The sequence below is a fragment of the Peromyscus eremicus genome, unplaced genomic scaffold (genome assembly GCF_949786415.1).
Source record: "Peromyscus eremicus unplaced genomic scaffold, PerEre_H2_v1 PerEre#2#unplaced_401, whole genome shotgun sequence".
Lineage (NCBI taxonomy): Eukaryota > Metazoa > Chordata > Mammalia > Rodentia > Cricetidae > Peromyscus > Peromyscus eremicus.
This window is the reverse complement of record NW_026734637.1, coordinates 34,082-59,382: the sequence shown is the minus strand read 5'-3', so window position 1 is coordinate 59,382 and position 25,301 is coordinate 34,082. Positions and strand designations below refer to the sequence as shown.

The window sequence follows — 25,301 nt, the reverse complement described above, 5'->3', positions numbered from 1 at the left end:
AATAATGAAGTCACGCTTGGTTAAAATACAACATTGGTAAATATTTCATGTCTAAATTTAGTTTCAATTAGCGTTTTAACTTCTGGACTTACGTTTTGCGTTTCCCCATAATGGCATAATAAAGAGCACTCCATCCAAATGTGTCCTTTAACTGGTGATCAACACCTTTCTTCAGTAAAATTTCAACCATATTTTCACAATCCCATCTAACAGCATACATGAGTGTTGTTCTAGAATGACAGAGGCAATTCAATTACTTAAATGGTGAACTGTATACATTTTACCATATAAGTATAAGGCCTTTGTGTGTAGAATGGACCATTAACTAAGTAGCCTTAAGCATCCTGAAAGCAGAGTTCAGATTCCTAAAATATGTCCAAGGCTAAAACTAGAAAACAAGCAGAAAACTTCTTAGCCCACTATGATACTTTATAGAGTAGAATTTGTATTTTAAATTGTTTATGGTGAATAACTGTTTGGAGAAAATTGACCAGAAGTACAGAAAGCTTTATATGAAACAGAACACCATTTCCTTCCTATTCTATTAAAATACAATTCACTATTATATATGGAATTGAAATTTGCGTAAAATGATAGTAATATTGTTATCAAATAATTTTAATGTTAAAAATGAATGTTTTCAAATCCTGATACTAATATCATGCCATATATGTAAGTTTACAACTACCATTCATCTATCATCCTTCTCTGCACACCACCAAAAGTATTTGAAGATTAAAGGGTGTTCACAAGGTTGTGTGATTGCAAACTTGAAAACACTGGGACTGACACTGTAAATGTACAATCTAATATAAATGCTATCAACTCATAGAAGATCATATGGCAGTCAAAATAAAAATCAAAATAAAAACCTCTCATTATGAAAGGGAATATGAACCTGACTATCATTCTTTGGCATAACCATTTCATGTAATAGATATTTTTAGATATGTAACTGATGTTTTATTGACTTTTTCTAATCTAGTCCCATAACACATATGAAATGAATGATTTTTACTATTCTAGACTATTTTCAACACAAGTAGTGTTTTAAAAATGCAAAGTGTAGTACCTTAGATATTGATCAGATACGTGAAGATTCGCACCGTGTGTGATTAGGTATGCTGCCATGCGGGGTTTCCTTTCTCGGAGTGCTAGCAGCAGAGGGGTCAACCCATCCTGTAATGATATCAATTAATCATTCGCAATACCGCATATTTCACAACTGAACTGAAAATCATATATGTAGCCCGTGATCGTAATGTTTACCATAGACTTGACCAGAGTAGTCTTTTCCTTATTAGCCTAATGCACCTGCTAATGATCCTCAAGATTGCAATATTCTAACCATGGCTGCAGTTGTCACAAAGTCCTCTAGTCCATTACAGAACTCATGTGACACCCATGGACCTGTGGTTCCTGTCACAGAAGTTGTCATGGTACTTTGAAGCCATGGCACTCTCCCCTCAGAGTTTATCTGAAGAGACACACACCGACACACAGTGGCAAAGGTGTTAGATCCTAAGTTGCATGGATGAGCAAAATTGTCTTTTCTATGTCAGAAATTCTCCTGTATTTCAAAAGACAGTTATGTGGCAGATGTAGCATTTCCCAACAGAAAAATTCAATTAAGGACAATGACAAAACTATGGAATTGTCCAGTATTTAAAACCTGATTTCTGAAGTACTTTTTGGCAAATCTTCTGTGGGGCAAATATCAGCAACAGAAGAAGTTGTTTCACAGGCACAATTCTCAGAGTATTGTAATGATGTGGTATTTGCTGAGGACACAGAGGAAGCTCTTCTTGATTCTCCATTCAGGAAGGGCCAAGGGTAACAATGTCTGCCTCTTGCTCTGAACAGGTCACCAAAGAAATGACCTCAAAATGAGTAAGAAATCAAAGAATCTTTTTTTTTGAACTCACAAAGATCCGCCTGTCTCTGCCTCCCGAGTGCTGGAATTAAAGGCGTGTGCCACCACCGCCCAACTCAAAGAATCTTTGATTGCTTACCTTGAAATGTATTCTGTCCTGTTACAAGTTGAAAACTGTCTTAGTGTTTAGAAAATCCAGTACATTTTTAAAATGTTTTTATTTATATTATTTTTAGACAGTTTCCTACATGAGATCTGTATTTACATAGTTTCTACACCCTCACTCCTCCAACTCCCCCTAACTCCCTCTGAAATTCAGGACCTGTTTTTTATTACTGTCACACACACATGTGTATTATGTACAACCTACTGGTTCCATGTAATGTGAGCAGACTCTCTGTGTGCCTCTTTTTTATGTCTCTGCCTCTCCTTTTCTCTTTCCCTCCCCCTCTGTCTCTCTCTCTTCCTGTATGTGTGTTGGTTTGTGTGTGTGTCTGTGTGTGTCTGTGTGTCCATGTGTGTGCATGTGCATGTGTGTAAGTGTGTGTGTTTAAGCATGGCCACTGTGGTTAGATAAACTATTGAGGAGTTTAGAGTGTATCCCTGGAGAAAATTGAATTCTACTCTCAGCAGTTATGGATAATTGGCAACTCTTTATTTACGAGTGTAGTTTTGAAGTTTCCCCTATCAAGTGTTTGCATGTCAACTGGTGTTTTCCTTGTGCATGTCTTATTTAGGCAACCATATTATTGAGATTTCATAGATGAATTATCCCTTTTGTATCTAGAAGACACTTTTCTGCAACAGTCATCCTGGTCACTGGAACTCAGAGTTTGTTTGTTTGTTTGTTTTTTCAGAACTTTCTTTCTCAGTGTCACCCGAAACTTAAGTGTGGGTGTTGTATTGTAGATGTAGGATTGTGGTAGGCACCCATGGTCCTTTGGTCTTTGCATTTTCACTAGTTGTGGATCTCTGTTATACTCTGTATTTGCTGCATTTTAATCATCATTGCATCTAACTCCAATTTACTGAGTGACTGTACTGTACTATAGCTAGTGCATACAGATCTGTGTAATGGAAGTTTTAGAGATGGGCAAGGCACTGCTTTCTTTCTGGTTTATATTTTGCTTAGAAAACAACCTAAGCAGGAATCAAAATAGAGCAATAATTTAAAAGTATTTTAAACATTAGAATTCAGAAATGAAGGCACAACTGTAATCCCATCAATAGAGTGCAGGGTATTATTGCAGGAGGATCGTGACTTCTAGGAGAGTCTGGGCTACATAGTGAAACCCTATCTAAAAAATTAATATTGGAAGTCTATGATGATTTTAGGATTATCAATATCAGTGAGATTAAGACGATGTATTGTAATTTACATGAAGTTATGCAACAAGGGGTGGAAAAGCCTTGCCCAACTCCACAGCTAACAAAATACACAGTGCCAGGCAGGTAAAAATTCCCTAGACTTTTTGGGAGTTCCAGAGATTTCCCAAACAATATGAGCTACTGCCAGTGTTCTTGGTTGCCTCCAGTCACTTAAGTGTAAGATCTTGCTACAAAAGACACCAAATCCTTTGGAGAAAAGACTAGCAGGAATAAAGCTGGAACTAACCCAGTGATTCCTATCCAAGTACTAGCTTCCTGTGGTGCTCTGCAAACTGCCAAGGGAGAAAAGGAATCTTCAGACATCCTAAATTTATATCAAACACTAAGAAATAAGGCTAGTAGACTGAAACACCTGTATCGGCAAAGCAGGTGAAATGGGATTTGTTAGCAAATAAAACACACTTGGAGGTTGGATTGTGGAAGTACCTGCAGGGAACCGTTCCATCATAGGGGCTCAAAAGCAAAATGATTTGATTTGTTATAGTCAGGATGAAGCATAGTTTTTAAAATTCTCTTAGAGATTGAGCATGCACTGCATTCCTGGAGAAAATGGAGGTTATGAATGGACTGCGCTGTTCCATAGCCCTTTGGTTTGTTTACTAAAATTTTAACCTCTGCTGCATGCATACTAATGGATGTGTGGAAATCAAGTGCTTGTAGTGCAATGTACCATGCTTCAGTTGCAAATATTCAGTCTGTGATAGCATTTTGAAGGTGAAGTATCACCCACAGCCTGAAGTGATTTATATCCCAGCACAGCTTGTCAATATTTTGGGTAGGTGTTGAAGCTTTTGGAATTGGATATTTGATGGGTGTGATATTGGTATGTAGGCAGTTTTGTGGTACACCTATTCTGAGTTTTTCAAGAGGCCACTGATTCTGTTTCTGTGGAGATATGAGGAGGAAGGAAGGATTACAAGTTCCTGATACCACAGACAAAGTTATATCCAGCTGCCTATAGGAAGTTATCTTGATGGCTAACCAATGAAGAGAACCCAGCCCCTGGTGGGTGGCACCACAGCCTTGTTTCAGAACATGGCTGTGTAAGACTTTACAGAGATAGCTGCAGAGTAAGCAAACAGGCATCCTGGACTCAATCATTTCTCCCTCTCTTGAGGATAGATGATATGTCAACAGCTTTCTCAAGATCCTGATTCTGTGCTTTTCCCAGTAATACACAGTAACTTGGAAATGTAAGTCAAATAATCCTTTTAGTCCATTATCTATTTTTATAAATATTTTCCATGGCTCCATAAAAGTAAGCTAAATTCTCTAATGTTGATTTCAATAAATTAACATTTACTTCTCCCCCTTTGGAAATAATTTTGAGAGCTATATTCAGTGCAATTTAATCATATTCACCCCTTCCCTTTCACTACTTTCCAAATGCACCCCTCTTCTGTACCCACCCATCTTTCTAACCTTATTGATATAAACCTCCTCTCAAGTCTCTGGGGTCACTGTAGAAGATCAGGTTAAAGCTTGTAAGAGCCAGGTCCACTGGATGACCAAAAGCAAAGAGTGTCTCATGGGCACACCAGCGTAGATGTTCATATGACATCACAGTCACCATGAAAACATTCAGAAGATGATGGTTGGAAGCTCAAGTGACACAAAATGTCATTATGCAAGCAGGAATTTAGCATGAAGTTCTGCTCTGAGCTGAGAACTTCTTGACAGTTATAGCTGCTAGGACTGGATAGTCATTTTCATTTAAAGGTGTGGCCTGGGTGGACTGAGCATGCTCCAGTGGATGGTCACATACCCAAGAGTATGTGGGCAGCACGAATTGGACTCAATGGGGTAAAAAACAAACTATAACAACATATCAATACTTAGATGGATACCGATCAAGTTATTTCAAAGTGCCAGTCAAGTAATACTTCAACTTCTAAACGTGAATAAATTGGACCAAGATATGACAACTGTTAAAGCATATAGTTTTCAAATACTTGGGGATTCAATTTAGAAAATTTTTACCTTTGTAGTATCTTCAATGTTTCTCCCAAATTCAAGAAGACTGCTGGCAATATCTGGCCTGTCTACATACACTGCATGGTGAATTGCTGCTTCTCCATTGCAATCTTTAATATTGGGATCTGCTCCACGATCAAGTAGGACAGACACGATCTCTGTCTCCCAGCTTTGTACAGCCTGTGGATATCGTTACCAGGAAAACACTGTCAATTTAAAGAACACACAAGAAACTTCCCCCAACTTTCACCATGATTTATATTTAAGTGACTTTAATTTTACTTTCATTCTAAACACTTAGATCAACTTAATTACTGAAATTGAAGTCTTTGAAATACCTTCATTAGTGGTGTGGACATTTGATTGTCAAGGGCATTAATCTCACAGGCCTTAAATCTTAACAGAAAACGAACCAGATTGATATGGCCATAGAAGCATGCAAAGTGGAGCGCAGTTCTGTGGGAATGAGAGACATTTTGAAGGAAAACTGTAAGGCACTATTATCAACATACACAATCACTCTGGCATTTATAAATATTATATAGTATTTAAGTCCATAGACCCATAAAAATATTTAACTTCATTCAAAATTTATTTTTATTTGCTCTTATAATTTACTGTATTTAAAAATTTATTGCAACTATCATTTATCGCAGTGTGAATAATACACACAGCTGTTGCAGCCTAGATAAGTGCTCTATTAGTGAACTACGTAGTAAAGAGCAGCCTATTTGAGCAAAAAGAACATGACTATTGGGTGAACTCATTTTCAGTTTGAATCCTACTCTAGACACTACCATCAACCAACTACTTCTCAGCCTTCCTGTGTTGTGAATTCTTGTCCAGAAAATGGGTGTTAAAAGGAATACTTCTATCAAATTAGGATGACTCAATTAGATTCTTTGCAACTATTCAGAAAATATTCTTCAACAACAACTTAACAATCTTTTCGGTATTTAAGTTATGAATGTTAACACTGTAATAAACATATTTCAAGTCAATGTTAGTTCCATTATCTCTATTTTGTAAATATATTAAGGAGTATAAATTTTAGAGTCTAAGGATATCTCTTCAAAACTTGAGACAAGTTCTGCAATAAACTTATGCTTCTGCTGCCTCAGCCTGCAAAGAGCTTGGATTGTAGATATGACACACCACTGAGCTTGAGATCTGGTTTTTCACGCATTTTAACTCAGCTAAAATTGAAATGTCATTTACAATTCATAATGTACAACAGTGACTGCCAAAACTTAAAGACAATTTTTAATACATAAGATAGCATGTCATTGTGCCATGCATGGTGTCTCTACTAAGTGAAATGTGATATATAATGTGATATACATATACATACATATATACATATCCATAAATATAAAACATTTCTAGACTTTTACTGGATTTTTTAAAGAAAGCTATGAAATGTACTATTGATAAAAACTGAAAATTATCAACAGCAAAATCTAAATGCACAGCAAACTTGGCTTTGATTTTTAAGGAACTTTAATTCAAAGGAAGTAAGTATGGAACTTCAAGTCAAATACATAGGAATGCCCATTTTTGATAATAGTTAAATTCATAGCATACAGAGAAATTAGATGTATGCTATGTCTAACGTCAGTATCTAATATCAATTTCACGAGGGAGATTTAGGACACTGTGGGCCATCAAAATTGAGAAAGCAAGACAGTTTGTTGATTTGTAAATCATGAAATTCACTGCAAGTTCCATTCACCTCTATCAGAAGTAAGTAAAGATGTCAGAAGTAACTTTCAGAGAACTTGGAGCTTGTCAGCACATTGTGTTATTAAAATGGTGGCTGATCAAGGCCACACTGAATAAACTTTCAGAAACATATGAAGTAATGAGTGAAGGAACTTAAGAGAAATTTACAGAGATGGGAGAGAGATATCCCCAGGAAACTAGTGAGAAACAACAAGAAAATGAAGGAGCAGCAGGAAAAGGAGCACACACCCATCTGTCAAGTTTAGATTATTTCTGTTATTTTCAGTGAGGAATATAAATGTTAGTACACACAGATAAAAGATCCATATTGAATGTTTTTGGGTGATTTTAGGTGGGAGGAAGACATTATGAGGAACACTACTTGATCTCTGTAGTTTCTACAGTTTATACAACATTGTGTTTATTAGGTACATTGAAATTAATTCCCATTTCTTTATAGTTTGTTAGATTATTCTATTGTGTATTCGATGCTCCATAAGAAAATGCTCCATAGGGGAATTACGGGGTGACAGTAAACCTGCTGGAGCTTTGGTCTTATGGTTCTCCTCCTCCAGAAGAAGATCTGGACACTGGAACTTTGTGATCACAGGTACCAAGGAGACTGTAGTCCAGAAAGCACAGCTGGTCTCTCCTCACCCCTATTGCCCTCAACAGAGCTAGGAAAGGTAGGTTTCTCCCATCACCCGATTTCCTCAAGGCCCCTCATCCTTATCTTCCAAGTGTTCTTACCGTTTCCCTTCATCCTCATCATTCACATGAAATTGGTTCTTCCTGAGGAGACGCACCATCACTTTGCGCTTTCCCATGCATACTGCCTCATGAAATTGGTTTTCAGGGTCATAAGGCTGGCGGTACCTGTCTTCAGTTCCACAGTGAAAGCAGGACAAGTATCCCGTTGCCCTGCTTGGGCCGTCACAAAACCCCAAGGGGGTTTTCGGCTCCTTCTTAAAGCAGAAGAGCTTCCTCAGAGTGGACAACATAGCTGTGACCACCTTTCTATCAACTCAACACTAAGTAATTTTAGGAAATGATGAACTTTTAACCACTGACCGTCTAACAACCAGAGCCTAACTCTGCGACTCTCACAAGTGCGAGGCTATGGTTTGACCAGTCAAACCGAAGCAGGCAGTTATAGAACAGTTGTTGCTAAGCAACACTGGTAAACAAAAGCATGCTCGTTCTTCCTCAGGCATAACTGACAGTTTATGGAGCAAATAGTGCTCACTGCGCATGTGCAATATAAGTGTGGCGGTCTCCTGGGCTTTAGTTTGTGTATATCCTGCAAGATCTCGATCTCTTTATTTCTTTATTCCCCACAACAATCTTGCTTGGTACTTACTTTCTTTGTGGGTGTAATTACTCATTATGATATCTTTTTTTGGTTTTGTTCTTGTTTTGCTGAGTGTTTGTTTTTTTATTTCCTTTTTCACTAAGAGGTCAAGGATGGGCTTGTCTTTGTAAGGAAATTTCTCTCTTGAAGCTTCTCCCTGATATTTTTGGTTCAGTGTTCTTTGAATTTTCAGTGTAGTGAAAAGCTGTAAAATTACTATTTTCTGAGCTCAGAAGTGATGGTACACACCTTAATCCCAGCCTTTGGCAGGAGGCAGAGACAAATGGATTTCTGTGAGTTTGAGGTCAGTCTGGTCTAGTGAGCCAGAGCTGCATAGTGAGAACCTCCTTAAGAAAATGAAATGAAAAAATGTTTTTAATTTCACATGATTTCAATACTAAGTGGAGAAGTTTTTATCCAGTCATGTCTGTTGTGATTCTAAATGTATTCTGTGTACTTGGGTCTATTTATTTCTCTTGATATGAGGAAATTTCTGCTGTTGTTTCATAGAACATATTTTCTATCCCTGAATATCTCCACACATTATCTGTAGTGTTAGATACATATATTTGCTGTGTGAGGTACTTTTGAAAGAGAATGTACCCACAGGTTTAGATAATTGAACACTTGTTCCCAGAGGGTAGTGCTAATTGGGGAGGATGTGGAACGTCTGGGAGATGGAGCCTTGTTAGATGACATCCATCCCTGGAGACAGGCCTTGAATGGTCATAGTCTCCGCCCATTGTGTTTGCTCTCTGCTTCCTGAGTGTGGTTGGGATGGAACCTCTAAGCTTCCTTTTCCTGCCCCCAGGTTGACCATTTGTGCTAAGTCTCCCCACCATGATAGACTCCTATGCTTCTGGAACTGAAAGCCTAAATACACTCTTCCTTCTGTAAGATGCTGCTGGTCATGATGTTTTATCACAGAAACAGAAAATTAACAAATGCAATCTCTGAACAGTAGCATCTCAGAGATCATAAAAGATGTGCTCATTACTTTTAATTTATTAGTGTCTAAATATAATAATACACATACCTTAGTATCCCTGATGTTTTTGTACTGGATTTTCACTCTATTGCTGACTCTTTTGAAAGAATTTCTATGCTTTGTGTATAGAGATATATTTCCATTAAAAAAACCTGTAAAAGTGAAATTCCCAATAACCAGCCACTCCAGTGAGTACATGAGCAACACAAATTGTACTTGGTGTATTTGGAGCTGGGTCACAAATGTTGGATGGTGGACCTGGGAGAACTGGGAAGCTAGTGTGATTGTTACACATTTTTTTGAAATTCCCAATAAGCAATACAAATATTATGTTGGAAAAATTACTGTGATAGTTTTCACATTCTTTCTCCTGAATTTCACATCCAAGTTGTGTATTAATTTTCTTATACATTCAGTTGTTTTATGTGTATCTTCACTGTAGTAATGGATGTTTCATTTCTAATTATTTTAAATTTTATTTATATAGTAGTTATTCTTCCCACAGCTCCAGAGAAGCTAGGAAACAAGGCGAATCCTAAGAGAGACACATGGATCACCTTGAGAAGGGGAAATAAATGAGTTCTCCATGTGTAAACTGGTGATGCGGGGGCAATATAGGGGAGGAGATGGGAGATGAAAACATATGGGAACAGGATAGTCAAGTGGGGGGAGGGATGGAGTGGGAGAGCAATGAAAGAGATATTTTGATAGAGAGAGAAATTATGGGGTTAAGGAGAAACCTGGTGCTAGGGAAATTCCCAGGAATCCATAAAGACAACCTCAGATTAGACTACTAGAAATAGTGGAGAGAATGCCTGTATTACCCTACCCTAGTAATCAGATTAGTGAATACCATAACTATCATCATTATGATGGAAGCAGATGCAGAGATCCACAGCCAAGCACCAGGCCAACCTCAGGGAGTCCAGTCAAGGAGAGGAAAGAGGGATTATACGAGCAAGAGGGTCAAGATCATGGTGGGGAAATATACAGAGACTACTGAACCAAGCTCATAGGAACTCATAAACTTTAGACAGCTGTGGAACCCACATGGGACTGGACTAGGCCCTCTGCACACAGGAGACAGTTGTGTAGCTGGGCCTACTTGAAGGGACCCTAGCAATGGGATCAGGATCTATTCCTGGTACATGAGCTGGCTTTCTGATCCTATTACCGATGGTGGGACCCCTTGCTCAGCCATGATGCAAGGGGGAGGGGCTTGGTCCTGCCTCAACTGAATGTACCAGGCTTTGCTGATTCCCCATGGAAGGCCTTTCCCTTTCAGAGGAGGGGATGGGGGTTGGGTCAGGGGGAGGAAGGCTGTGGGGGAGTGGAAGGAGGTATGAGAGGAGGATCTGTCACTGGTATGTAAAATGGATAAAAAAAATTCTTAAATTAAAAAAATTAAATTTTTCAAATGGCTGAAAGACATTTAAAGAATTGCTCAACATCCTTAGCCATCAGGGAAATGCAAATGCAAATGACTCTGAGATACCATCTTACACCTGTCCAAACGGCTAAGTTCAAAAACACTGAAGACAGCTTATGTTGGAGAGAATGTAGAGCAAGGGGAACACTCTTCCTTTGTTGGTAGGAGTGCAAACTTATACAGCCACTTTGGAAATCAATATGGCAGTTTTTCAGAAAACTGGGAGTCAATCTTCCTCAAGACCCAGCTATACCACTCTTGGGCATATACCCAAGAAATGTTCAATCACACCACAAGGACACATGCTCAACTATATTCACAGCAGCATTATTTGTAATAGCCAGAACCTGGAAACAACCTAAATGCCCCTCAACTGAAAAATGGATTAAGAAAACATGGTACATATACACAGTGGAGTACTACTCAGCAGTGAAAAACAATGACATCATGAAATTTTCAGGCAAATGGATAGAACTAGAAAATATCATCCTAAGTGAGGTAACCCAGACTCAGAAGGATAAACATGATATGTACTCACTCAAACATGGTATGTACTCACCCAGACTACAACCCACAGCTCCAGAAAAGCTAGCTAACAAGGAGGACCCAAAGAGGGATACATGGATTGTCCTGGGAAGGGGAAATAGATGATCTCCATGAGTAAACTGGGCATGAGGGGTGGGCAATGGAGGGTAGGGGATCGGGGATGGATGAGAACATAAGGGAACTGGATGGTTCAGCTGGAACAAGGGTGGAGTGGGAAAGCAATGAAAGAGATACCATGATAAAGGGAGATATCATGGGGATAGAGAGAAAACTGGTGCTAGGGAAGTTGCCAGGAATCCCCAAGGTTGACCCCAGCTTAGACTACTAGCAATAGTGGAGAGGGTGCCTGAACTGGCTTACCCTGGTAATCAGATCGGTGAATACCCTGTCATCATAGAGCCTTTCTCCAGTAACTGATGGAAGCAGATGCAGAGATCCACAACCATGCATCAGGCCGAGCTCCAGGAGTCCAGTGGAAGAGAGAGAAGAGGGATTGTATGAGCAAGTGCATCAGGATCATGATAGGGAAACCTGCAGAGATGACCAAACCAAACTAGTGGGAACTCATAAAATTTGGATCAACAGCTGTGGAGCCTGCATGGGACTGAACTAGGCCCTCTGCATCATGAGACAGTTGTGTAGCTTGATCTTCTTAAGGGGCCCATAGCAGTAGGATCAGAATCCATCCCAAGTGCATGAGAGGCTTTTTTGGAGAGCACTACCTATGATGGGACACCTTGCATAGCCTTGGTTCAGGGGGTGGGGCTTGGTTGGACCTGCCTCTACTAACTACCTCCCCATGGGAGCCCTTACCTTCTTGTAGGAGGGAATGAAGGGTGGGTTGGGAAGAGGAGGCTGGAGGGGCAGAGGGAGGGAAGAAGAGATCTTTGATTGGTATGTAAAATGAATAAAAAAATTCTAAAGAAAAAAATAAAATAAAATACAAATATATGAAAAAAATAAATTTCTCTGTCTCTGTCTCTCTGTGTATTTCTATGTGTTATGTGTGTGAAGGTGCTTGAGGTGGCTAGAATAAGGTGTTGTATTCCCTGGAGTTGAAGTAACAGGCAGTTGTGACCCACTTGAACTGCATTCTAAGAACTAAACTTTAGTTCTAATGGAGAGTAAGAAACACTTTAAGCACTACACAGTATCTCCAGTTCTGATTTTTCAATTCCATGTTATATTTTGATTAACATATAAATTATATCACTTTACCTTTTTCTTTCCTTCCTTGATCTCTTCCAATGTTTTCACCTTCCAAATTATTCTGTTTTTCCATTACCTCTTAAACTGATAGCCTCTTTTTAAAATTATTACTGTTATACACACACACACACACAGAGAGAGAGAGAGAGAGAGAGAGAGAGAGAGAGAGAGAGAGAGAGAGAGATTAATGCAACCTGCTGAGTCCACTTCATGTTGCTTTTGTAAATATGTACCACATTTTCATTATCCATCTATCAATTGAACTACATTAAGATTTTTTCCATTTCCTAGCTATTGTTAAAAAAGCAAGAATGGACATGATTGAAAAGGCATGGATGAGGAGAGGGTATGTACATGAAGGGCATGGGAAACTCACTGAGCAAGAGCCTTAGGTTCCTTCCTAAGTTGGAGGTCTGGCTATTTAGAGTGTGTGATTAAATACTGTTACATGACGACTAGGGGACTTACCCCTGGAAAAGACTAATTTTCCCTCTTTCAGTAGTTGTTAGCTGTCTATTGTTCCTTTTAAAAATTATTTTTTTAATGTTTAAAATGTTTCTTTTTTAGATTCATATTTTTAGCAATTACAAGATTACTGGTTTTCAAAATTTCATGCAAGATATTTTGACCATGCTTTCCCTTCCCCCAACTCACTCCAGATCCTCCCTTCCACATTATGAACCTAAGCTTTTGTTTTCTCTTTTCTTTTTCTTTTGCAATAATACCACAAAACAAATGTAAAAACAAAAATGAGAAAACACAAATTCCCCCTGACACATACACAAAGAACCTGGAATTCATTTTTGTTGGCCAACTACTCTTGGCCGTGGGATTTTGTATACACAGAGTCACTCCGTTACAGAAAAAAGGTTTTCCCTTTCTGGCAGGTATAAATTTCAGATACCTTCTTTATTAGGGATGGGAACCCTACTTCATTTTCTACCCTCCTCAATGCTGGAACTCCATGTAGTTGAACCTGTGCAAGTTTTTTGTGTACTGCCACAGTCTTTATGAATTCACTTGTGCATCAGATCCATTGTGTCTAGAAGACATCATTTCCATGGTGTTTTTTTTTTCATTTCATGACAGAAACTCATGTTAAAATTTTGTCACGAATGAATATATTCTTTTTATGTAGCAAGATTCTCTATTCTCATTTTAAGACATATAACACATGAACAAGAAGCATGATCTAGGTAGATTTGCACTCTGGAGAAATAGTTACCACATTGGATAATGCAGTTACATGATAGAGAAGAAAATGAAACACTGTTCTTTTCCAAAACAAAAGTTTATGAATGGTGCATTCTTCACTATTAATGAAGAAGCTGTGTGAAAAGTATACACTAACTATCGCATTTTTAAATCTTATAGCACTATGGACAAGAAGAATGTTAGAATTTTTTTGAAATTGGTTACATAAAAGTTTGGAAGACACTTCACGTTCATCCAGTATTTGATAATTGAAATGTAGTCTATGAGGCATGATTAACACAGAATGAGTAGATTCTATTTTGTGAGCACATCTTTACAACTGTACAATATTGAGCTACTTGCAAACTTATGCAAAACATGTAGGAGAGCATTTAAATTATGTAACTGGATAAGAATGTGGCTAATTTCTCCAATCCACAATGAAAGTTTTGTCAAATGCTGTGAAGTGGTCTTTCGGAACCCTGTGAATAGGTGTTGCTCTTATGGGTTGATGAATGAAGCTCTTTGGCCTATGGCAAGACAGCTTAGAGCCAGGTGGGAAATCCAAGGAGACATACAGGAAGAAGAAAGACAGAGTCAGGGATGACAATGCATGCCTCTGGAGGAGCAAGATGTAATAGAACACAGATAAACACATGCAATACATAGATTAATAGAAATGGGCTAATTTAAGAGGTAAGAGCTAGCTAGCAATAAGCCTGAGCCATACACAAAACAGTTTGTAATTGATAATAAGCCTCCGACTGATTATTTGGAAATAGGCAGGTGGGAGAGATTCATATGTCTATAGTCAATATTTCTTCTATATCACACAGGTCCCATTTTATAAGCCCACATTTCCTCCAGCTCATTATAGGAATGTAAGTGTTATGGAAAATATCTTTGGCATTACTCCTATTACAATATACAGAAGGAAGAAAATAAGAACTGTCTATTTAATTTGAAAAATTATATTTGAGGATCTATCATCTAGAATAAAGAAATCTATTTTCCAAGAACATACTCTCCTTACATGATTATCAATCAAATGCACTGTTCTGGAAGACTTAGAGAAGATTACTAAACAGAAGGTGTAAAGATGTGGCATTCTTTCAGGCCATGAGAGAACTCCTATGATGAATACCTCATAAAGATTCTATTTCAGAGGAAGACATTTTCTCTGGTCATTATAGGTCTATATCATTTTATTATAAATACCTTATTAGAGAACTTGTGAAATGCATTTCTAACCAGGGTGCATGAGAATGTACATTCCGTCCCATTCCTTTAGACAAGCATTTATATAATGCATCACTAACCTGGGAGAAACAGATTCCTTTTACGAGTGCACGAACCCTGTAGCTCTTTTAGACTATTTGGATTAGTGTGAAGAAGAATATGTTTCTCAAATCCAGTAACAGAGAGTGGAGAAATTAGAGTAGAACTTTTCATTTCACATAGGAAATTTTATGATTTGCCCTGGAGAAGATGGGAATGGGGGGTGGGCTGCAGGAAGGCGGGGGTTGGGGGGCAGGAGGGGGGAGGACAAGGGAATCCGTGGCTGATATGTAAAATTAAATTAAATTATAAAATAAAAGGAAAAAAAGAAGCATTAAAAAAAGAAATTTTATGATTAATCTTTCACCTAGAAAAATAAAAATCCGTCTTAAATGCACATATAATGGATAGCTCTTTATAGGTCTGTACACACTGGTATAAGGTTCTAGTTAGAGTACTCATAAATTGCATTTGTATTTACATATTTACAAAATTCGGGCTGAAACATCTACATCACAACTCTTACATCTCCAGATTTCAGGGAACATCACTGAAAAAGAGGTGGAAAGATGATAAGAGTTGGAGTATTAGTATATCTGTTAAAAGATTGTGTCTTCCAGCTATGGCAGGGAAGCTATACCTATGAAATCTCAATAATATGGCTGCTTAAATGAGATCTGAAAAATGAAACGATCAGTTGAAATGCTAGTTTGGATTAGGAAAATCTCATGAGAGCTCATCACTGGATGGTCTGTAAGAAATATTTAATGACCTCTGGCAGAGAAAGAATTAGTCTTTTCCAGAGATGTGTACCAGGAAAGATTATCCCATCCCATGTATTTAGACATAAAACATATACATAAAGAAATATTGAATGTACAGAGCAAGTATATATTTTCAAGTCTAAGGTGATCTCTTCAAAACTTGAGACTTGTTCTGCTGTAAACGTATGGTCCTGCTGCCTCAGCCTCCAGGGAGCCTGGGTTGTAGATATGGCACAGCACTGAGTTTGAGATTTGATTTTTCTCACATTTTAATTAAGCTAAAGTTAAATGTCATTTACAATTCATAATGTACAACAATGATTGGCAACACTTAAAAGCAATTCTTAATACATAAGGTAACATGTCATTGTGCCATGCATGATGTCTCTACTAAGTGAAATGTGATATATGATATATATATATACATATATATTACACACGCATCATTATTAGTCTTTATACTGTTTTTAACATAGTTATGAAGTGTACTATTGAGAAAAAGTGAAAAGTGTCAACAGCAAAATCTAAATGCACAGCAAAATTGGCTTTGATTTTTAAGGAACTTTAATTCAAAGGAAGTAAGTATGGAACCTCAAGTTAAATATGTAAGAATGGCCATTTTTGACAACAGTTAAATTCACAGCATACATATGAATTAGATGTATGCTATGCCTAACGTCAGTATCTAATATCAATTTCATGAGGATTTAGGACACTGTGGGCCACCTCGAGTAAACCCAAAATTGGGAAAGCAAGATAGTTTGTTGATTTGTAAATCATGAAATTCACAGCAAGCTCCATTCACCTCTATCAGAAATAAGTAAAGATGTCAGAAGTAACTTTCAGAGAACTTGGAGCTTGTCAGCACATTGTGTTATTAAAATGGTGGCTGACCAAGGCCACACTGAATAAACTTTCAGAAACACATGAAGTAATGAGTGAAGGAACTTAAGAGAAATCTACGGAGAAGGGAGAGTGATATCCCCAGGAAACTAGTGAGAAACAACAAGAAAATGAAGGAGCAGCAGGAAGAGGAGCACACACCCATCTATCAAGTTTAGATTATTTCTGTTATTTTCAGTGAGGAATATAAATGTTAGTACACACAGATAAAAGATCCATATTGAATGTTTTTGGGTGATTTTAGGTGGGAGGAAGACATTATGAGGAACAACACTACTTGATCTCTGTAATTTCTACAGTTTACACAACATTGTGTTTATTAGGTACATTGAAATTAATTCCTATTTCTTTATAATTTGTTAGATTATTCTATTGTGTATTCGATGCTCCATAAGAAAATGCTCCATAGGGGAATTACGGGGTGACAGTAAACCTGCTGGAGCTTTAGTCTTATGGTTCTCCTCCTCCAGAAGAAGATCTGGACACTGGACCTGTGTGATCACGGGTACCAAGGAGACTGTAGTCCAGAAAGCACAGCTGGTCTCTCCTCACCCCTATTGCCCTCAATAGAGCTAGGAAAGGTAGGTTTCTCCCATCACCCGATTTCCTCAAGGCCCCTCATCCTTATCTTCCAAGTGTTCTTACCGTTTCCCTTCATCCTCATCATTCACATGAAATTGGTTCTTCCTGAGGAGACGCACCATCACTTTGCGCTTTCCCATGCATACTGCCTCATGAAATTGGTTTTCAGGGTCATAAGGCTGGCGGTACCTGTCTTCAGTTCCACAGTGAAAGCAGGACAAGTATCCCGTTCCCCTGCTTGGGCCGTCACAAAACCCCAAGGGGGTTTTCGGCTCCTTCTTAAAGCAGAAGAGCTTCCTCAGAGTGGACAGCATAGCAGTGACCACCTTTCTATCAACTCAACACTAAGTAATTTTAGGAAATGATGAACTTTTAACCACTGACCATCTAACAACCAGAGCCTAACTCTGCGACTCTCACAAGTGCGAGGCTATGGTTTGACCAGTCAAACCGAAGCAGGCAGTTATAGAACAGTCGTTGCTAAGCAACACTGGTAAACAAAAGCATGCTCGTTCTTCCTCAGGCATAACTGACAGTTTATGGAGCAAATGGTGCTCACTGCGCATGTGTAATGTAAATGTGGCGGTCTCCTGCACTCATTTGCACATATCCTCAATCTCTTCCTCAGGTTTGGTGGATCCTTTCCTCCCCACTGTAATCTTGCTTGGTGCTTCTTTTCTTTTGGGACTGCAATTATTCATTATAAAATTTCTTCTTGGGTTTGTGGCTTGTTTTTATTTACATTTTTACTAAGAAGTCATGGATGGATTGCTTTCGTAAGGACATGGAATTTCTTGAAACTTCTCTCTGGTGTTTTTGGTTCTGTGTTTTTGCAATTTTCAGTGAGGTGAAAAGCTGTAAAATAACGATTTTTGTGTGCTTGGGAGTGATGGTACACACCTTTAATCCCAGTCCGTGGCAGGAGACAGAGACAAATGGATTTCTGTGAGTTTGAGGTCAGCCTGGACAAGTGAGCCAGAGCTGCATAGTGAGAACCTCCTCAAAAATGGCAAATTCTCTTTCTTTCTTTCTTTCTTTCTTTCTTTCTTTCTTTCTTTCTTTCTTTCTTTCTTTCTTTCTTTCTTTCTTTCTTTCATTAAGAGATTTTTCTATTCATTTTACATATCCACCAGGGATTCCCCTGTCCTCCCTCCTCCCACTCCCCAAGCCTTCCCTCACAACCCCCTCTCCCATTCCCACCTCCTCCAAAGCAAAGTCTCCCCTGGGGAGTCAGTAGAACCTGGTATGTTCAGATGAGGCAGGTCCAAGCTCCTCTTCCCTGCTTAATGTCTTTACAATACAATGTGGAGAAGTTATTATCCAGCCATGGCTGTTGTGGTTCTTAATGTCTTCTGTAGAGCTGGTTCATAAATTTCCTTAGATATGAGGAAATTTCTGCTATTGTTTCACAGAACTTGATTTTTATGCTCTGATTATCTCCACTCTATCTGCAATACCAGATATTTATATTTAGTCTCTGAGGTGTTTTTGAACAAGAATGTCCCCCACAGGTTTAGATAATTGAACATTTGGTCCCAGATGGCGGTACTAATTGGGGAGGATGTGGAACATCTGGGAGATGGAGCCTTAATAGATGACATCTGTCCCTGGAGACAGGCCTTGAATGGTCATACTCTATGCTTTCTGAGTGTGGTTGAGATGGAACCCCTAAGCTTCCTTTTCCTGCCCCCATGTGAGCCATTTGTGCTAAGTCTCCCCACCATGAAAGACTCCTATGCCTTTGGATCTGGAAGCCCAAATACACTCTTCATTCTGTAAGATGCTTCTGGTCATGGTGTTTTATCACAGAAACAGAAAATTAACAAGTACAATATCTGAATAGCAGCATCCCAGAGATCTTGAATGATGTGTCCATTACATTTAATTTATTAATGCCTTAATATAATAATATGCCCACCTTGATTCCCAGCCCTGATGTTCTTCTGCTTGATTCTCCATATTGCTGATGCATTTTAAAGTTTCTACACTTATTACACAGAGATATCCATGCAGAGAGTCCCCCGGTCGCCCCCTCAGCATTCCGAGCTCTGCTAGCACCCGGCTCCCCCGCAGCGTCCTGGCCTCTGCCAGTCGCCGGTCCCCCGAGCGTCCTGGGCTCTGCCCGTCCCCGGTCCCCCCGCAGCGTCCCCAGTCCCCCCGCAGCGTCCTGGACTCTGCCAGTCCCAGGTCTCCCGGCCGCATGCTGGGCTCTGCTAGTCCCCGGTCCCCCCCAGCAGCGTCCCCGGGCCCCCCGCAGCGTCCTGGGCTCTGCTAGTCCCAGGTCTACCCGCAGCGTCCTGGGCTCTGCCAGTCCCCGGTCCCCCAGCAACGTCCTGGGCTCTGTTAGTCCCAGGTCTCCCCGCAGCGTCCTGGGCTCTGCTAGTCCCCGGTTCCCCCTGCAGCTTCCCGGTCCCCCAGCAGCGTCCTGGGCTCTGCCAGTCCCCGGTCCCCCTGCAGCGTCCTGGGCTCTGCTAGTCCCCGGTCCCCCCGCAGCGTCCTGGGCTCTGCCCGTCCCTGGTCCCCCAGCAGCGTCCTGGGTATAGATAGTCCCCGGTCCCACCGCAGTGTCCTGGGCTCTGCTAGTCCCCGGTCTCCCCGCAGCGTCCTGGGCTCTGCCAGTCCCCGGTGCCCCCGCAGCGTCCTGGGCTCTGCCAGTCCCCGGTCCCCCCCGCACCATCCTGGGCCCGGCTAGTCCCCGGTCCCCCTGCAGCGTCCTGGGCTCTGCTAGTCCCTGGTCCCCCTGCAGCGTCGCCGGGCCCCCGAGAGCTTCCTGGGCTCTGCTAGTCCCCCGACCCCCGCAGCGTCCTGGGCTCTGCCATTCCCGGTCCCCCGGAGCGTCCTGGGCTTTGCCAGTCCCTGGTCCCCCAGCAGCGTCCTGGGCTCTACTAGTCCCCGGTCCCCCCCACAGCTTCCTGGGCCCGGCTAGTCCCCGGTGACCCCGCAGCATCCTGGGCTCTGCTAGTCCCTGGTCCCCCCGAAGCGTCCTGGGCTCTGCCAGTCGCCGGTCCCCCCCCCCCCCCCGCAGCGTCCTGGGTTCTGCCAGTCCCCGGTCTCCACGGAGCGTCCTGGGCTCTGCCAGTCCCTGGTCCCCCCGCAGCGTCCTGGGCTCTGCTAGTCCCCAGTCACCCCGCAGCGCCCCCGGTCCCCCCCGCAGCTTCCTGGGCTCTGCTAGTCCCTGGTACCCCAGCAGCGTCCTGGGCTCTGCTAGTCCCCCGACCCCCCGCAGCGTCCCCGGTCCCCCCCCCCGCCGCAGCTTCCTGGGCTCTGCTAGTCCCAGGTCCCCCCGCAGCGTCCTGGGCTCTACTAGTCCCCGGTCCCCAGCAGCGTCCTGGGCTCTGCCAGTCCCCGGTCCCCCCGCAGCGTCCTGGGCACTGCCAGTCCCCGGCACACCCCGCAGCGTCCTGGGCTCTGCTAGTCCCTGGTCCCCCTGCAGCGTCGCCGGTCCCCCAGCAGCTTCCTGGGCTCTGCCAGTCCCAGGTCCCCACGCAGCTTCCTGGGCTCTGCTAGTCCCCGGTCCCCCCGCAGCGTCCCCGGGCCCCCCGCAGCGTCCTGGGCTCTGCTAGTCCCAGGTCTACCCGCAGCGTCCTGGGCTCTGCCAGTGCCGGGTCCCCTTGCAGCGTCCTGGGCTCTGCTAGTCCCCGGTCCCCCGCAGCGTCCTGGGCTCTGCTAGTCCCAGGTCCCCCAGCAGCGTCCTGGGCTAGGCCAGTCCCAGGTCCCCCCGCAGCGTCCTAGGCTCTGCCAGTCCCAGGTGCCCCCGCAGCGTCCCAGGTCCCCCCCGCAGCTTCCTGGGCTCTGCTTGTCCCAGGCCCCCCGCAGCATCCTGGGCTCTGCTAGTCCCTGGTCCCCAGCAGCTTCCTGGGCTCTGCTAGTCCCCGGTCCCCCCGCACCGTCCTGGACTCTGCCAGTGCCTGGTCCCCCCGCAGCGTCCTGGGATCTGCCAGGTCCAGGTCCCCCTGCAGCGTCCTTGGCTCTGCTAGTACCCGGTCCCCCAGCAGCGTCCTGGGCTCTGCCCGTTCCTGGTCCCCCAGGGGCGTCCTGGGTCCAGATAGTCCCCGGTCCCACCGCAGTGTCCTGGGCTCTGCTAGTCCCCGGTCTCCCCGCAGTGTCCTGGGCTCTGCCAGTCCCCGGTGCCCCCGCAGCGTCCTGGGCTCTGCCAGTCCCTGGTACCCCCGCACCATCCTGGGCCCGGCTAGTCCCCGGTCCCCCTGCAGCGTCCTGGGCTCTGCTAGTCCCTGGTCTCCCGGCAGCATCCTGGGCTCTGCTAGTCCCTGGTCCCCCTGCAGTGTCGCTGGTCCCCCTAGAGCTTCCTGGGCTCTGCTAGTCCCCGGTCCCCCGCAGCGTCCTGGGCTCTGCTAGTCCCAGGTCCCCCTGCAGCGTCCTGGGCTCTGCTAGTCCCCCGAACCCCGCAGCGTCCCCGGTCCCCCCCCCCGCCGCAGCTTCCTGGGCTCTGCTAGTCCCAGGTCCCCCCGCAGCGTCCTGGGCTCTACTAGTCCCCGGTCCCCACCAGCGTCCTGGGCTCTGCCAGTCCCCGGTCCCCCCGCAGCGTCCTGGGCACTGCCAGTCCCCGGCACACCCCGCAGCGTCCTGGGCTCTGCTAGTCCCTGATCTCCCCGCAGCGTCCTGGGCTCTGCTAGTCCCTGGTCCCCCTGCAGCGTCGCCGGTCCCCCAGCAGCTTCCTGGGCTCTGCCAGTCCCAGGTCCACCCGCAGCGTCCTGGGCTCTGCTAGTCCCCGGTCCCCCCGCAGCGTCCCCGGGCCCCCCGCAGCGTCCTGGGCTCTGCTAGTCCCAGGTCTACCCGCAGCGTCCTGGGCTCTGCCAGTGCCGGGTCCCCTTGCAGCGTCCTGGGCTCTGCTAGTCCCCGGTCCCCCGCAGCGTCCTGGGCTCTGCTAGTCCCAGGTCCCCCAGCAGCGTCCTGGGCTAGGCCAGTCCCAGGTCCCCCCGCAGCGTCCTAGGCTCTGCCAGTCCCAGGTGCCCCCGCAGCGTCCCAGGTCCCCCCCGCAGCTTCCTGGGCTCTGCTTGTCCCAGGCCCCCCGCAGCATCCTGGGCTCTGCTAGTCCCTGGTCCCCAGCAGCTTCCTGGGCTCTGCTAGTCCCCGGTCCCCCCGCACCGTCCTGGACTCTGCCAGTGCCTGGTCCCCCCGCAGCGTCCTGGGATCTGCTAGTCCCTGGTTCCCCCTGCAGCTTCCCGGTCCCCCAGCAGCGTCCTGGGCTCTGCCAGTCCCCGGTCCCCCTGCAGCGTCCTGGGCTCTGCTAGTCCCCGGTCCCCCCGCAGCGTCCTTGGCTCTGCCCGTCTCAGGTCCCCCAGCAGCGTCCTGGGTCCAGATAGTCCCCGGTCCCACCGCAGTGTCCTGGGCTCTGCTAGTCCCCGGTCTCCCCGCAGCGTCCTGGTCTCTGCCAGTCCCCGGTGCCCCCGCAGTGTCCTGGGCTCTGCCAGTCCCCGGTCCCCCCGCACCATCCTGGGTCCAGCTAGTCCCCGGTCCCCCTGCAGCGTCCTGGGCTCTGCCAGTCCCCGGTCCCCCCGCAGCGTCCTGGGCACTGCCAGTCCCCGGCACACCCCGCAGCGTCCTGGGCTCTGCTAGTCCCTGATCTCCCCGCAGCGTCCTGGGCTCTGCTAGTCCCTGGTCCCCCTGCAGCGTCGCCGGTCCCCCAGCAGCTTCCTGGGCTCTGCCAGTCCCAGGTCCACCCGCAGCGTCCTGGGCTCTGCTAGTCCCCGGTCCCCCCGCAGCGTCCCCGGGCCCCCCGCAGCGTCCTGGGCTCTGCTAGTCCCAGGTCTACCCGCAGCGTCCTGGGCTCTGCCAGTGCCGGGTCCCCTTGCAGCGTCCTGGGCTCTGCTAGTCCCCGGTCCCACCGCAGTGTCCTGGGCTCTGCTAGTCCCCGGTCTCCCCGCAGCGTCCTGGTCTCTGCCAGTCCCCGGTGCCCCCGCAGTGTCCTGGGCTCTGCCAGTCCCCGGTCCCCCCGCACCATCCTGGGTCCGGCTAGTCCCCGGTCCCCCAGCAGCGTCCTGGGCTCTGCCAGTCCCCGGTACCCCCGCAGCGTCCTGGGCACTGCCAGTCCCCGGCACACCCCGCAGCGTCCTGGGCTCTGCTAGTCCCTGATCTCCCGGCAGCGTCCTGGGCTCTGCTAGTCCCTGGTCCCCCTGCAGCGTCGCCGGTCCCCCAGCAGCTTCCTGGGCTCTGCCAGTCCCAGGTCCACCCGCAGCGTCCTGGGCTCTGCTAGTCCCCGGTCCCCCGCAGCGTCCTGGGCTCTGCTAGTCCCAGGTCCCCCCGCAGCGTCCTGGGCTAGGCCAGTCCCAGGTCCCCCCGCAGCGTCCTAGGCTCTGCCAGTCCCAGGTGCCCCCGCAGCGTCCCAGGTCCCCCCTGCAGCTTCCTGGGCTCTGCTTGTCCCAGGCCCCCCGCAGCATCCTGGGCTCTGCTAGTCCCTGGTCCCCAGCAGCTTCCTGGGCTCTGCTAGTCCCCGGTCCCCCCGCACCGTCCTGGACTCTGCCAGTGCCTGGTCCCCCCGCAGCGTCCTGGGATCTGCTAGTCCCTGGTTCCCCCTGCAGCTTCCCGGTCCCCCAGCAGCGTCCTGGGCTCTGCCAGGTCCAGGTCCCCCTGCAGCGTCCTTGGCTCTGCTAGTACCCGGTCCCCCAGCAGCGTCCTGGGCTCTGCCCGTTCCTGGTCCCCCAGGGGCGTCCTGGGTCCAGATAGTCCCCGGTCCCACCGCAGTGTCCTGGGCTCTGCTAGTCCCTGGTCTCCCCGCAGTGTCCTGGGCTCTGCCAGTCCCCGGTGCCCCCGCAGCGTCCTGGGCTCTGCCAGTCCCTGGTACCCCCGCACCATCCTGGGCCCGGCTAGTCCCCGGTCCCCCTGCAGCGTCCTGGGCTCTGCTAGTCCCTGGTCTCCCCGCAGCATCCTGGGCTCTGCTAGTCCCTGGTCCCCCTGCAGTGTCGCTGGTCCCCCTAGAGCTTCCTGGGCTCTGCTAGTCCCCGGTCCCCCGCAGCGTCCTGGGCTCTGCTAGTCCCAGGTCTACCCTCAGCATCCTGGGCTCTGCTAGTCCCCGGTCCCCCCGCAGTGTCCCCGGGCCCCCCGCAGAGTCCTGAGCTCTACTAGTCCCTGGTCCCCCGAAGCGTCCTGGGCTCTGCCAGTCGCCGGTCCCCCCACCCCCCCGCAGCGTCCTGGGCTCTGCCAGTCCCCGGTCTCCACGGAGCGTCCTGGGCTCTGCTAGTCCCCGGTCACCCCGCAGCGCCCACGGTCCCCCCCGCAGCTTCCTGGGCTCTGCTAGTCCCTGGTCCCCCCGCAGTGTCCTGGGCTCTGCTAGTCCCCGGTCACCCCGCAGCGCCCCCGGTCCCCCCCGCAGCTTCCTGGGCTCTGCTAGTCCCTGGTCCCCCAGCAGCGTCCTGGGCTCTGCTATTCCCCCGACCCCCCGCAGCGTCCCCGGTCCCCAGCAGCGTCCTGGGCTCTGCTAGTCCCTGGTACCCCTGCAGCATCGCCGGTCCCCCAGCAGCTTCCTGGGCTCTGCCAGTCCCAGGTCCACCCGCAGCGTCCTGGGCTCTGCTAGTCCCCGGTCCCCCCGCAGCGTCCCCGGGCCCCCCGCAGCGTCCTGGGCTCTGCTAGTCCCAGGTCTACCCGCAGCGTCCTGGGCTCTGCCAGTCCCTGGTCCCCCAGCAACGTCCTGGGCTCTGCTAGTCCCAGGTCTCCCCGCAGCGTCCTGGGCTCTGCTAGTCCCCGGTTCCCCCTGCAGCTTCCCGGTCCCCCAGCAGCGTCCTGGGCTCTGTCAGTCCCCGGCACACCCCGCAGCGTCCTGGGCTCTGCTAGTCCCTGATCTCCCGGCAGCGTCCTGGGCTCTGCTAGTCCCTGGTCCCCCTGCAGCGTCGCCGGTCCCCCAGCAGCTTCCTGGGCTCTGCCAGTCCCAGGTCCACCCGCAGCGTCCTGGGCTCTGCTAGTCCCCGGTCCCCCCGCAGCGTCCCCGGGCCCCCCGCAGCGTCCTGGGCTCTGCTAGTCCCAGGTCTACCCGCAGCGTCCTGGGCTCTGCCAGTGCCGGGTCCCCTTGCAGCGTCCTGGGCTCTGCTAGTCCCCGGTCCCCCGCAGCGTCCTGGGCTCTGCTAGTCCCAGGTCCCCCAGCAGCG

General features: G+C 46.6%; 1 protein-coding gene across 3 annotated transcripts in view; it reads right to left on the bottom strand.

The window, feature by feature from the left end:
* The window catches only part of LOC131901795 (POTE ankyrin domain family member A-like), a 55,950-nt gene extending 47,861 nt beyond the window's left edge, over positions 1–8,089 (bottom strand). For 2 of the 3 annotated variants that reach the window (XM_059252870.1, XM_059252869.1), the window contains exons 1-5: positions 7,709–8,087; positions 5,575–5,692; positions 5,243–5,416; positions 1,073–1,179; positions 93–230 (exon numbers count right to left, since the gene is read on the bottom strand). In XM_059252870.1, coding sequence (XP_059108853.1) covers positions 93–230; positions 1,073–1,179; positions 5,243–5,416; positions 5,575–5,692; positions 7,709–7,959 — 788 coding nt within the window. In that variant the 5' untranslated portion in view covers positions 7,960–8,087. Of the gene's footprint in view, positions 1–92; positions 231–1,072; positions 1,180–5,242; positions 5,417–5,574; positions 5,693–7,708 lie in introns of all 3 variants that reach the window. The other variant, XM_059252871.1, reaches the window with a different exon arrangement.
* Between the last annotated feature and the right edge of the window lie 17,212 nt (positions 8,090–25,301).